Source organism: Stegodyphus dumicola, chromosome X2, assembly GCF_044657685.1.
Source record: "Stegodyphus dumicola isolate Sdum_Otavi_A_Nest chromosome X2, ASM4465768v1".
Classification (NCBI taxonomy): domain Eukaryota; kingdom Metazoa; phylum Arthropoda; class Arachnida; order Araneae; family Eresidae; genus Stegodyphus; species Stegodyphus dumicola.
The window spans coordinates 65510461-65525208 of NC_140781.1; the positions used below are offsets into that span (position 1 = coordinate 65510461).

At 31.5% G+C, this 14748-nt stretch overlaps 1 protein-coding gene across 3 annotated transcripts in view; it reads left to right on the plus strand.

The window, feature by feature from the left end:
- The window catches only part of LOC118187912 (dyslexia-associated protein KIAA0319-like protein), a 268310-nt gene that overhangs the window by 25626 nt on the left and 227936 nt on the right, over window positions 1-14748 (plus strand). For all 3 annotated transcript variants that reach the window (XM_085809395.1, XM_085809397.1, XM_085809396.1), the window contains exon 2: window positions 9080-9165. In XM_085809395.1, coding sequence (XP_085665521.1) covers window positions 9080-9165 — 86 coding nt within the window. The remainder of the gene's footprint in view (window positions 1-9079; window positions 9166-14748) is intronic.

The window sequence follows — 14748 nt, forward strand, 5'->3', positions numbered from 1 at the left end:
AACAACTTTATATTTTTCTCTTTTATAAAACATATAATATTTTCATTTTTAGGTCTAATTCATTCCCATATATTTTTCAGGGGGGGGGGTAAATGCTTCTTCTGAATCCTTTGCAAAATACACAATCTTTTCATTTTTTTGACTCCTTATTTTTTTGTTCTCATTTCAAAAGCTTATTTTTCCTATAATATTTTAGTCTTTCATATCTAAAAGCATATTAAAAACTTTTCTTTCAAAAACTTTTTATTTTTAATTTTTCATGTAATTTTTTAGTCTTTCATTTCTAAAAAATTTGTAAAACAATACATATTTTGTTATAAAGCACTTGACATGTAAGAGTGTCTTGTAGGTTTTTTGGGATTGTGAGCCAGTTCGATCACTTTGACCCTAGCTTTCTTTGTTGGTGGACCTTTCAGCTTTAGAAACAGTACATACCTTTTCTTGAGTATTCATTTGCAGTCTTCTTTCCATATGCATTAATGATTGATGGCTTTCCTCTTTTCTATTAATAATGTTGTTTATTTTGCACTTAAAAATTTTAATACCGTGCATTTCACGTTTTTGAATTGCGGAATAGGAATATTTCTCTTTGGAAAGTTCTAAAACATATCCTTCAATCCACTGCTTGTTTACATGCCATATTTTGAAAAAAGAATAAATTTTAAAAAGTGGTAGACAGTACTTCTCATTTTGTTGAATAATGAGCTGCATACAGAATTCTAAAACATTTGCTTCTTAAAAAAAAAAAAAAAAAAAAAAAAAAAAAAGTCAGAATCATTCTAAAAATGTGCAGACACCCTCTGTAATTTCTTCAATTTGCTGCTAGTCGCATTGTGGACTTCCTGAGCCAAACAGATCATAAGCTTTATCTTGAAGTATTCTTCTGTTCTGCAGATCTAGAATACTTCAATCAGAAGTTAAAGGGATGCACAATGCTTTACACCAGCGATACCCAACTGGTGGTACGCGAGAGAAAAATAAGTGTTACGCAAAGAAACAAAGTATTTTTAACTATTAAATTAAAAAATTAAATACCCTAACATCCTGCTTAAGTTTTTTCTCTAACATTCATAAATTCATGTGATCTGAGCTTTGTACAGACTCAATAGCAGCTCATAAACTTTAGCAAAATAATCTGTTTTTATTTTCACAAATATTCTTCTAGTCATAGGCATAACAAAATCTGTCATAAATGATGTTTTTAAAAGGAGTAATAGAAATGGATGTTGTATTTAATAGGAAATAAAGATAAATTCCTGTAAAAAGGTAATACAGTACAAATACCGAGATCTGGACATCCAATATCCAGAAGGATCTAAAATCCGGACCTCAAAGCCACCAACTTTTTTTTAAAATTTATTTTGTACGCTATACGCATGCACATTTGATTGATTTTCCCCCAAAATAAAGCACGTGGGGAGTTCCAATTCTTAATTTCACTTGGCCACTAAATAAAATACCTCGTTATTGAAGAAACGTTCATTTTAGCATAAATTTCTGTGCTGAATAATTTGACTCCGTAGCTACATATCTGCTTGGTATACGTCTCAAACCGAAATATCCTATATATAAAGTCGTTGATTTTACACCAACTAATATTTTATATCTCTGATGACAACCTGGCGAATTATGATTTATTATATTTGTTTTTCATCAACGCATGTTTATCACCACGACAACTTGTGTAACCACTCATGCAGAGATGCCTAAACCTTTTTTTTTTTATATTAGTAATTGAATAATGAAAAGTATGGTAAACATTACGCTTGGCGGTGTTCACAGATTTAAGATAAATGCACAAAGAAATGTTGACAAGGAAAAATTTAACAAAAAAATTTCTTTCCATACGCTAAAAATAGATTTTGGTAATGATACTCAAAGGCCCAAAGATTACATTCAGTGCTATTTAAATCAAGAAAAACTGATTTGTTATTCGCATAAACCCAGAACCGGCACCAGAGCTCACATGACCGAAATGGTCAGCATGATTTAGGGAAGACAAAATTTTTGGAATTTAGAGAAGCACAAGCAACAAAATTAAGGGATGACAAAATTTTTAGAATTTAGGGAAAGCACTAGGACCCAAAATTTTGAGGCGGCAAAAATTTAATACTTAGGGAGGCACTTGCTAGCAGAATTTAGAACACTCAGAGACTACATCAGGCAGTAAGATAATGTGGCACCAGCTCTCGATAAGCCTTAAGTATATGAGAGAATTTATTTATTCAGGACTCAGCTAAGCATGTCCAAGAAGTAGACATTAGTATAATAAATAATTAAAGGCCTAATTGTCTCAGTGCGCAAGAGAAGATGTAGCGAAGGGATGGACAGTTGCAACCATGCCTTCTCCGGGATTCAAACCCAGGCCCTTCAGTATCGTAGTCAGGCTTCCCTAACCACTATACCGTCTGGGCGGCCTAAATCATATATTACAAAGGGAATTTAAGTCAATCTGGAATTCTTTTCAAATGCTATTGCAAAGCAGCGCAAAACCTTCAAATTTTCATATTTCAACATTGGCAGCTGTGATGTAATACTTTGTCACAGATATAGATGTAGAAGCTGCACTTACTGTATTTTGAAGTTTTACACAAGGTTTGCTGAAAAAATTGTATTTCAGGTACTTAATTTCAAAAAAGGTTTATTTTATTATTTCCAGAAGTAAATAGTTACAGTTTTAAATATTTTGAAAGAAATTCATAAATATGGTGTAATTTTTTAATGTTCAAAATTATTGAAGCTACATTGAAAACAAAAAAGAATTAAATTAAAAAAAAAACCATCTGAATTTTACTGTTATTTACAGGAGTTGTTACGTTTTGGTTAATGGGACAACTTTGCACTAAATGTAATGTTGGCATGCTATCTTACTGGAGATAGGAATGGCATTCTTGACTATGTGTACAACTTTCTGAAAGGGATAACTATTTAATTCAATCAAAAAAGTCCACTGTGGATTTATATTTATTATATATTAATTTCAAATTATACTGGGGATTTTATTTAACTGTGCCACGAATAATATTTGCACCACCTTGTGCAATTGACGCTGCATGAATTCAATTAAATGTTAATTTAGGCAGCACTGGACAGTGCATTGCTAATGTTTATTTTGTTCTGCCAAAACATGTAATCTGCATTGATTTTTCCCTCAAAATAAGATAAATCTGTATTTAAAAATATGCAGATGAAAATCGCTGAGGGATCATTACTAGATTGATGTTCGTTCTTCCCACTTATTCACAATGGTATAATTGCAAAGCAGTTTTTGTCATGAAATAAATAGGATACTATGTTTGGCATTTTGTTGCAGAGTTATCGCTGGTGTGCCATTAACTGAAAAGTACCAAATGATTTCATTATAATTTTTATTTTGGCTGAATAATCAATAAATGTTCTGGTGTTCACTTTCTAAAAGCAAATCATTATAGTATGTACTATTTTCTTAATTGAAGAAAATTACTATTAAAATTTATTTACTCTGCTAAAAAAATTTTTTTTAGTTAGTTATCTTAAAATATAGTAAATGAGAAATATGTTGTATATATTTAATTTTATATTTTGTGCATATGTGGATGCGTATTTCTTGTTTTGTCTTAGGTGAAGCAAAAGGTAAACATGGCTTTGCAGTACTAACTAATATTTTCCAATGTTTGCACCTTTCTAGGAATTATTTGCAGCAGTAATCTTATATATGTTTTGGTAAAAAGCCGAAGTCTGGTAAATCGTAGGTTTTACCCGTAAAACCTAGCTTTTACCTAAGTGGCTTTATGAAAATAGTATAGCTTTTACCTAAGTGGCTTTATGAAAATAGTAAAGCTTTTACCTAAGTGGCTTGATGAAAATAGTAAAGCTTTTACCTAAGTGGCTTGATGAAAATAGTAAAGCTTTTACCTAAGTGGCTTGATGAAAGTCTGAAGTATGCTTTAATATGATTCCATTTTTGCTTTTTACTAAGCCTTTGCGTTAAAAACCTAGGAGTTACCAATCCTTTCCGGTAAAAGCCCGAAACGAGGGATTACTTACGATGGGATTTTCCATTTGCAGATATGCTGTATACAGTCTGTCCCAAAAAGCTTAAAACATACTTTAATTTTTTAATTGATATTATAAATTATAAAAGTGATCAAAATAAGGTATGATTTATGATTATATTGATGGAACTGTCTTACAATTATTTTGCAAAGAGTTAAATGAAATAAAAATTAAAAAATGCAATATTCATGCTGTTTCACAGATAAGATCCCATGTGAAAAAAAGTGAACTAATTCACAATTTTCTCAATAACTATTGAAAAGATTTCAATAATTTTTTTAAATAATTTTAGTAGTAGTTGAGAAAATTAAATTGATAGCTCAGGAAAAAAAATGAAAGTTAATATGAAATAAAAAAAAAAAAAAAAAAAAAAAAAAAAAAGAGAAAAATATAGTATGTTGTTCTTTACTACTTTACTACTTCTTACTACCTGCTACAACAAGGTTGACAGTTATGGCATTTTGAATTACAAAGTAGATCAGCAGATTTGCTCAAATACATCTTCGTAGTACACTTCTTTGAACAGTTGTGTTTTCTGAGTCTTTTGTCCCGTAACTAAAGAAAGTTTTTTACTACTTCGCATACACTTATTTCTTCTGTTCCAACTTCTTTGACGTTTAAAAAATTTTCTTTGCAAAAGGTAAACTGGTTTTTTCTGCACAATGATTTTAATTTACCAAACTTAGTACTAAGAACATAAAACTTGCCATCTTAGTATCTGTAATAATGGCTATTACTGATTTTGGATCTATTTTCAATCTATCAATATCAGGTGTTTTTATTTTAACATTTTGTCTGATAGGTTTTTTGGAAGGTTTTTAATAGACACAATATTCATCTCTTTTACCTGCTTCTCAAGTCCTTCCTTAGCTCTCTCTCAAAACACTTTCACATTTTGAACTTTGTTGATAATCACACCCGGTGTGTCAGAGCATATATATATATTTCTTCAATTTTAACTTCAGTATCTACTTCCATTGTTATGCATGATTCTCTTTCACGTGTATTATCTTGCAATTCTAAATCAACTTTTGATTCGAGTTAGTGCCTTCATCTTCTGCATAACTATGCATAATGTTTATAATATTTTTCTAAGTCCTCATCAGTTTTTATATCACTCCACATTTCAAATAAATTGTTTATGATTTGGTTGCTAAATTCCCTCCCATTGTCAGAATGAAGAACGTTCAAGACTCCAAAAGTTGTGAAAATATTCAGAAGGCGATATGCTATTTCATCAGCTCTTTTACTGTGTAAACTTGGGAGTAAGGTGAATTTTGTAAGATGATCTTGATATGCTAAAGTGAATTTCATACTCAGGACTGCATATCTGTTAAGTTGACTTGGCCTCAAGAATTCATTTTGCTGTACACAGTTGGTTGATTACTAGCCCCCTTTTTCACTTTTTTTTTTCTGACATGGCTCACATAATAGTCTCAAATTGTGACAATAGATTTTGCTGTTACATTCTTGTATTTTGCTATTCAGTTCCTCAGTCATACAGGTTCTTCCAAAATGACCAAATGGGGTATGATCGTCGTGTATGACATTGAAGACTTCATCAGTTATAACAATACAGGATTTCTGTTGATAGTGGTGCTGTAAGTTTGGCCTCTCCTACAGTATTTAGAATATTGGTAGTGTTTAAACCTTCTGTAATGAGCTGTTTGTTTCTCCTTCACACATTTTGCTGCTTTCATTTCATTTATTAGAGAAGTGCATTTCTCATTTGTTATATTATCGTGCTTATATTTTACAGAGTCTGACAAAATGTTGTAAAACTTTTTCCGCATAACATCACTCATTTCCTTTCAGCAAAATATGTTAAAATGGAAACAAACTGCTTCTATTTTAGATCGTAACCACATGCACTTGTTTGAATTCACTTGAAGCTAGACATCAAATGGCACAAATGAGGAGGGGCAGGAACAGAAAAATGTCATGGTAGAATTTGCGTGCACAGGCTTATTCAAGATTGATTTAAATCCCCCGTTTCGGGCTTTTAAAGGAAGGCGTTGGTAACTCCTAGGTTTTACTGCAAAGGCTTGGTAAAACCTTGAATTTACCAGACTTCAAACTATTGCAATAACATATATATATTTTTATATTTTTATCTATTTTTTATCTTTTCATACTTTTATGGTATATATTTGTTATTTTTATAATTTTTATATTTTTTATATTTATAAGAATCATGCCTTTGGGTTACTATTTAAATGGCATGTTCTTTCTTTTCACATTTTGGTATTGGATTAAAAGGGCAGTCAATACTAATACAGTGTGTTGTTCCTTTTTTAATAGCCTTATTATTTTTTTAAAGCTGAAAGCATTTTAATAGCTTTTTGTAATAGTATAATTCCTTTTTTAGTAGCAAAATATTATTGTAGTAATTTAAAGTAGATTTAAATGCAATTGTATGCCTTTAAATGGATGGAACTGAAATTATGAGATGCATCATAGAACTGAAGAAACACAATATATGTTTTTAACAGTGCAGAATATGTGACAATTGTCACTAAATTTATAGTTCACCTAGCTTAATAATTTGGGAAAAAGTATAAATTATTCTAATAAATAAAGTCAGCCCTTATGTTTTGATGGTATTGCATTCTTGTAATGGCATATTAAATCACAAAATAAACCTATTATAAGAATGTAAGTGGAGTGGAGAGAGGAATATGGTGTACAGATTAAAAAATATGTAGTTTTTCTTTAATTAAACCATATTTAATTTGTTTTCCAGATAAAATTATTTCAAAATATTTATTTTTATATTAAAGTAACATAAAGTAATAAATAACTTAATTAGTATTAATAGCTCTACTTAAATGCTGACTGCAATCTGAAACACCATCCTACAGATTTTTCTTCAGTAGTAACATTAGATGAGACTTGACTGGCATTAAGATTTCTGTGGCTGAGGCTTATCTGATGATGAAAGGAGAGGATGATGTGTTATCTGAAGATAAGAGAGAAACCTTTGGACCTTTCTATTAAGAAATAAACTTTTGCTGTGTCTTTGCTTTTTCTTGCATTGAGAATTTGATAAAATGGAACTAATGCATTATTTAAACTTGAGTTACTTTTTTCCCAGGCATTGCCAGTTCTGTTTAGGAAATGATATAGGAGCTTGTAAATTTAAAATAGAAAGAGTCAGTATTTACAGTTGCAGTCTAACATCTTATTTTAACAGAACATTACTGAGCTGCATCTAATATGCAAATCACCCTTTATGACCTAAAATATGGGTACTATCCTGTAAAAATGTACTATCCTTGTTGATCCTGAGAGTTGGCTACCATGGAACCATAAATGTTGACAGAGACTCTGTCAAAGCTACACTAATCATTCTTGTGGAATTCTGAAGGAATTTATACCTCTTTATTTCATAATGAGTATTCAATCTACTTTTTTTTAAAAAAAACTTTATAGAAATGCGTTTATCGATTTCTACTGCGTTATTAGGCCAATTTTGCCAGGAACACTGTATAGAAAGCTAAAAGTACAAACTTCCTAAAGATATTGTACCAGTCTGTTACTGTTTTCTCTGCGATATTCATCTAACAATGTGTCCATTTATACGCACTTCTTTTCATAGTAGGATCACATAATTTTGAAAAGAATCAACTGTTTGCTATTCTCCAAATTTTAATCATTTTTTCAAAATTCAAGAAAAACAGCAGTAACTGTTAATTTATATTTTTGTTCATAAAAACAAAAGATGGTTTATTGAGAATCGATCGAGTTTACATGAAACGAAAACGCTGATGTTATGAATGTGCTATGACATCATGCTCATCCATAATTGGCGCTAAATTGTATTGTTTCATGATTTATGTGATAATACATTAAGTACCAAAAATGTCTTAACTGTTGCCTTCATCCTTCTTCATTTCTTCAAAATTGCTTTTTGCTTTAATCAAAATTTTTACCTCAAACAGCGCTCCTGTTTATATTCTGTGTGAACTGTTAGTAACTTTTCCCATTCCTCAGTAAATTTACTTCTTGAGTAACTCAATGTTGTAGCACTTACTCCTGTAACTTGTATTTGTTTGCAGTGCTCATGATTATGGGTGGCAGTTGTCACAAGGTTGCAGTAACCTTTACAGATTTCCATTTGACAAAATTAAAATTTTGTTTTTTATATTTAAATTTTCTTATTTTTTCTTAATGCATAAACAGGTTAAGTCTGAATAGTTGTAAACTGAACTATCATTGAATGGAAGCTGAATATAAAACTAAGAGTTTTCTGTTTATTTAATTGTATTATAATAAATAATTCATTATATCGTGAATAAAATATTAGCTTCATTTTATCTTTTACTAATTGTAAATTTTCCAGTGTTATGTATTTGTTTTAGTGTAGATTTTAGGTGTATTGAATCACAGGTGTATCTAACACAGGAGGTAACATAATATTTAATCTTATTCACAGAAACTATTTTACTGTTCAGTTTGGTGTTCATTTTATGTCACTCATTATAGTAATTTTACTTTTCTTTCTGAGTAGAAAAAACATATTTTTCTTCATCTTTGGTTTAAAGCAAATATTATATGAATATCTAAAATGGTCTCTAAATTGTGGCCATAGTAGTTAGTTATATATGTTGTTCGCCTGTAGATAGTAGATCCCTTGGTACTCTTCTGCAGACTGGTGAAATGTTCTATCTGTAAAATAAAGTAGAATGTTTCATAGAGATATGTTGGTTTCTCTGTTTATGGAAGGGAGAATCTTAGTAACTAAATCTCTCCTCTAAAACATGAATTGATTTTTCATGGCATGATGGGAATTGTGGATTTCTATCTTTTGTGGCAGTAATACGTAGAAGAGTATCTTTGCGTTGTGAAATATTTGTATGCTTCAACTTCTAAAGTAGTAATAATATTGTAAATATCAGTAGAAAGTTGCTGAAATAGTTTAAATAGAAATTGTTTTGCCAGTGAATTTTAATTGTTTATATTTGCTGTATTACATAGTACTGTTCAAGAGTGTCAATATGTTTTAACTATCAAGTTGTAAATTTAATTTATTAATTTTTTGCAGGACATTAAACATTTCATTGCCTATGAAGATGGGGATATTTCCAAGCCTTTTCTTACTTCTGATTAGACTACATAATATTTTTGCAGGTAATGTAGGAAGGATAAGGAACTCTTATATTAAATGACACGGTTCTGGGATTCATAATTTTTATGTACAATAATTTAAAATTATTGTCTTAAAGTCATGAACTATTTCATATCCATGTCATAAAAATATTGTTTTATTTTTGAAGATTCGATTGTATATAATATAATGTCTGGCAGAATAAGTAACCCTTTTTTCTAAATGAAGTCCCATAGCAGACAGAATAAGGTTGGCAATTTTGTCAGAATGGGCTCTTTAAAAACTACAGTAAAGGCAATTTACTAATAATCTTAGCAATATCTAGCTGTATCAGTACAAATGCAAAGTTCTGAAATCCGCATGGAATCTCTTCTCTTTTGTTAATAAGCTAGTGTTTTAATAGATTTTTGCCATTTACTGTGAAATACATATATATTTAGTTAGTGCAGAACTTTCTAAAATTTTATCTGGAGTGAAGTAGAAAATTCTGCTATAAGAAACAGTAAATATCCCTTGCGATTCAGAATCATGGGGATTTTGTTGATTGCAAACTTTAGATCATCTGTTTAAACAAAGTAAGATAACAAGTATAAAATGTGAAGTAGTTTCTTGTTTTTTTTTTTTTTTTTTTTTTTTTTTTTTTTTAAATAAAACAATGAAACATTTATGACCTTAAAGGTGTAAATGTTAACTAAAAAAGAAGAAGGCTGAATATTTGTTTTATTAAACATTTTTTTTTTTCAATGTAAGTTTTGTGCTATTATTTTCTCTTTAATTTTAAAGACTGGCAGTTTCTTGTTTAGTTAGAAAGTTCTATTGTTCTATTTCTATTACTGCTATGTACAAAATATCCGTTTAAACTGTCAATCAAAATCTGTTCATTATCAACCTCTCTGTCACTTTTTCTCCTATTGGTAGAGATATTTTCTGAATTGAAAATCATACTCTGGATTTTGCTTCTCCAAATTTCTTGAGAAATTCAATTCACTGGAAAATTTTACCTTTTATTTATGATATCCCAAAACCATTAAATCTGCGGCTATGATAATCATCAACATTAAAAACTGTAGCTGGCTATAAATTATGACAAGCATTTTAAAAAATATCTGCAGATACATCCTCCCATCCTCTACACATGGACATCCCATCTATACATGGATGCAATCTATCACTGATAAATAGATGTATAATTTGAAGGGAGAATGATGAAGATGTTACCTTTTACTAACACTTTTAAATGAGGTGCGAGCCGAACAGTGTCAAATCAGGACATTTTTTTTCCATCAGTAAACCAAATGGTTCAAAATGTTGTTGAGCCTGGGGTATGCAATGATTTTCAAATGGGTCATTTTATATCATCCATGCTAATTTATTTAAACTAGATAATTGGAGAAATTGTCACTCTTTTAAATGAACAAGGTTATGTTCCCCCCCTCCCGACAAGAGTAGTTTACAACTGTGCATTCCTGCAGCATTTGCATACGTAAAAATTGTAAGGTCTTGCTTTGAAATCTCTGCACCAGTTGGGACCTCCAAACCAGTCTGCAGAAGTCACCAAGGTATTTCAGGGCACATATTGCCAGAAAAAGACTGTTTTTGTTAGTGTTATAAATTTGTTTTGTAGGTAAATGTTAGCTATTAATGAGTTCGATTAATTCATCTACAAATTAGTCTGCTGCTTCACTAATTTTGCCTGAAATTTTAAAATGTCTTACATCATGTCAATTTTTAAACTTGGTTAACCAACCCCTTGAATATGTGCATTTAGTTTTTGAGTCCATTTTCTCAAGAAATATTTTGGCTTAAGCCTTTAGTATCTTGCTCACCAAAAGCATGCCTTCACTGCAATGCTGTCTCACCAATGTTCAGTTGTCAGTTCATCATGATCATTACTTTTAGTATTATGAATTATTTTTCTGTTGTTTATTATGAGTAGGATGTCAAAATCCACAAAAAGTCAAAAGGTACCTTTTTCTGTTTTTTATTATCGTATAATGTTGACTTTTCAATGTCATAACCTTTTGCATAATTTTGAGACAGATATGCTTTTATCCATTTTTTTTTGTGATTTTTTTCGGGTGGGTGGGTAGTTTGGAGGTCCTGTTATTAGATCATTGTGGTTATTGGACATGCAGATTTTGGTCTGTGCTCTGTAATTCTGTTGAACTTTTACTTTATTGAAAGATTATAGTAGCATAATTATAAATATATATTGCTGGCCATTAAACTTGCTTTATCATAAAGGTGACATGCATCAAATGCCAGATTTGAGTGAAAAGTACTACATGCTGGGATATGCAAATGATTAGCATTCCAGTGCATGCACATGAAGCAGGTATGAGTAGCGCTATCTACATTATGTATGTATAAATGCGAAGACTGTACAGTGAGTTTCTCATTTAGAAATCAAATCTGAACATTAGTTGTTTGTGTGAAGGTCATGTTATGCCTTATGTAAGAAGGAGAAACTATTACCAACACATGTTAGAATTCGACCACTTCAGGATCATGGCTATTGGGATTGTGGTTTATCATATTGTAACATTTCGCTCACATTAATATCATGACAGTCAGGTGAATATGGAATCAATGGGTCCAGAAAGGTCATACTTGAATGCCATGCAGGATTTCAGTGGTTGTGGGCCCTGGATCTGTCATCCAAGCTTGGTTAAATTCAGTGCCCAGCCAAATTACAGCCATTGTTGCTGTTGATGCAAAAGCAAAGTTTAAAGTTATAAATACATTTAGCAGAAATAGCAATAGAAGCTCCCTAAGATTATAAATTGTGCAGGCATAGAAGACAAAAGTTTTAAAAAGGCATAGAAGACATAGAAGACAAAAGTTTATATCGGGTTGAAGGGAAAGTTCTGTCGTATTTTAAATAGGCAGGTGATTTTTCTTGTAAATAAAAAAAAAACATCTGGCTAGTGAGTCAATCGGATTTTTTTTTTGTTTTTTTTAGCTGCTGTATAATATAAAAGGTGCCCTTTTTTACCGTTCATCATTTACTTGTAATATTTAAAGGGAAAAACATGTCGGTAGATAAAGTGCATTTACGACACTGCATTTTACATGAATTCCAAAAAGGAAGCAACGCATCTGTTGCATGTAAAAATTTATGTGCGGTATTTGGAAAAGATATTGTAAATGTTCGTACTTGTCAAAGATGGTTTAGCAAATTTCGTTCCGGGGACCTGAGCCTCAAAGAAAGTGTTCGATCTAGACGATTATCCAAGATTGATAATGATGTTTTGCGATCCATGTTGGAAAATAATCCACATTTAACAAGTCGAGAAATTGCAGAAGAGTTTGGCATTCATCATACAACTGTTGGAGATCACATTAAATCACTTGGGTTTGTGTTAAAGCAAAGTGTTTGGGTTCCACATGAATTAACGGAAAAGAATTTGTCTGATCGTGTAAGAATATGTTCATCACATCTGATTAGACACAATGTGGAGCCGTTTTTGGACAGGCTGGTTACTGGAGATGAAAAGTGGATTCTTTATGAGAATATTAAAAGAAAAAAATCTTACTGCAAACCAGGAACATCATCAGCAACAGTTCCAAAACCAAGTATCCATCAACGACAAGTACTGCTTTGTTTGTGGTGGGACAGGAAAGGTCCAGTGTATTACGAGTTGCTGAAACAGGGAAAAAACATCAACGCGGATCTGTACTGCAATCAGCTGGATAAATTGAATGCAGCTATCAAAGAAAAAGGCCAGCATTAGCGTTCAGAAAAGGAATAGTATTCCATCACGATAATGCTCGCCCGCATACTGCAGTGGTGACACTACAAAAACTGAATGCATTAGGATGGGAAATCCTTAGTCACCCCCCGTATTCACCTGACATTGCACCCTCTGATTATTACCTGTTCAGATCTCTGCAAAATTATCTAACGGGAAAAAATTCAAGTCTTTTGAAAGTGTTTCTAAGGCAGTTGCTGACTATTTTAACTCCATGGATGAGAACTTCTACAAAACAGGAATTTACAGGTTACTTGGAAGATGGCAACAGGTTGTAACAAATAACGGAGCATATATAATTGATTAATATTAAACACATATTTTTATAAATGAATTCAAATATTTTCTTTAAAATACGACAGAACTTTCCCTCCAACCCAATAGAAGGCATAGAAGACAAAAGTTTTTTTTATAAACATAACCAATTTATTAACAATATACGTATATAAAAAATAAAAATAAAATAAATAAATTTGATCAATACCAGAAACTTAAAGAGTGTAACATAATCATTGTCAAAAATTACACTTAGCTAACTATTCATTAACCCCAAGGGTTTTTCCTTTAAAGAATATTACACTATTAATGATACAGTAAATATATTACCTGATGTATGAATACTGGCATTCAGTATGCAAAAAATACAGAACAAAACTATGCGATTAATTTGAATTTTTCTTTACTAAAAAGGTCTCTGCTTTTGGCCAAGAAGGCACCTGAAAAATTAAATTAAACCTTGAATGCACTTGAATTGGTAAAAGCCGCTGACTGCAGTTGCTCACGGGAAATCACAGCTTGGGAAAACATCGCCGCTAGACCTGAAAAACACTTGTGCTAAGGATGCTGTCTTCAGCAGTTGCTCACCGGAAACCACAACCTGAAATTTGACATCACTTAACTTTGGAAACAGGATGCCGTCCACGGCAGTTGACCACCGGGAACCACAACTTGAGATGTATCGCTGCCGAACCATGGAGTAGCCCATGGCAGTTGCTCACATCATCGCCGCTTTGCAGAATCCAGGAAAAACCATCAGGGCCCAGAACCACGGTACTTATTGCTGGATGACACTTATCGCAGTAATGTCTTCCAGTGAGCATACCAGGAGCAATAGAAACAGGAACAAAAAGTACTAAGCCAGAGCGATGTGAGATATTTATACATGAAGTAGGCATGATGTCATCTCACGGCAGCCAATCAGCTGCCGGCATGACTCAACTTTCCAGATGATGTAACCTCGAGTTTCGTTTTTACATCATTTTGTTTACATCATTTGATATTTAGAAAGAGAAAAAGTGTTACAGAAGTTTTCATAATAGAAGTTTTCACAAGTCATATTTTCAACAAATGCCCCCCACATCATCACCTCCGACCTGAAATAAAAACAAAAAACTTAATGCCAGTATTTTTATAAAATTCAAAACAAGATTAAATAAATATAAATGTAACAACACACAACTCCACTCAATTCAAAAAAAAAATTTTTTTTTTTTTTTTTTTAAAGAAATTTGTTTCCTTTGGGGACGAAGTGCACTTCTTATCCCATTTTTCAAAGTTCTACTTTAATACAAAAGTCCATCATGATACGAAACAATACAAAGACATATGTATGATCATACATTCAATACATTTGCCCAGTGCCCTGGTCAATCACACAACATTCATTCTATACAATTTTACATTATCACAATATTCATCATAATATAACTTACAACATATATTTTTTTTCTTCAATGGTATAGTCCAAAAGAGTAAAAAATTGAAACGTCTAAACAAAACTCTTAATTTCAAGTTAAATAAATAAATTTCATAAGAAAATTGCTCCACAAAATCTTATTATGTTTAGTCAGTGGT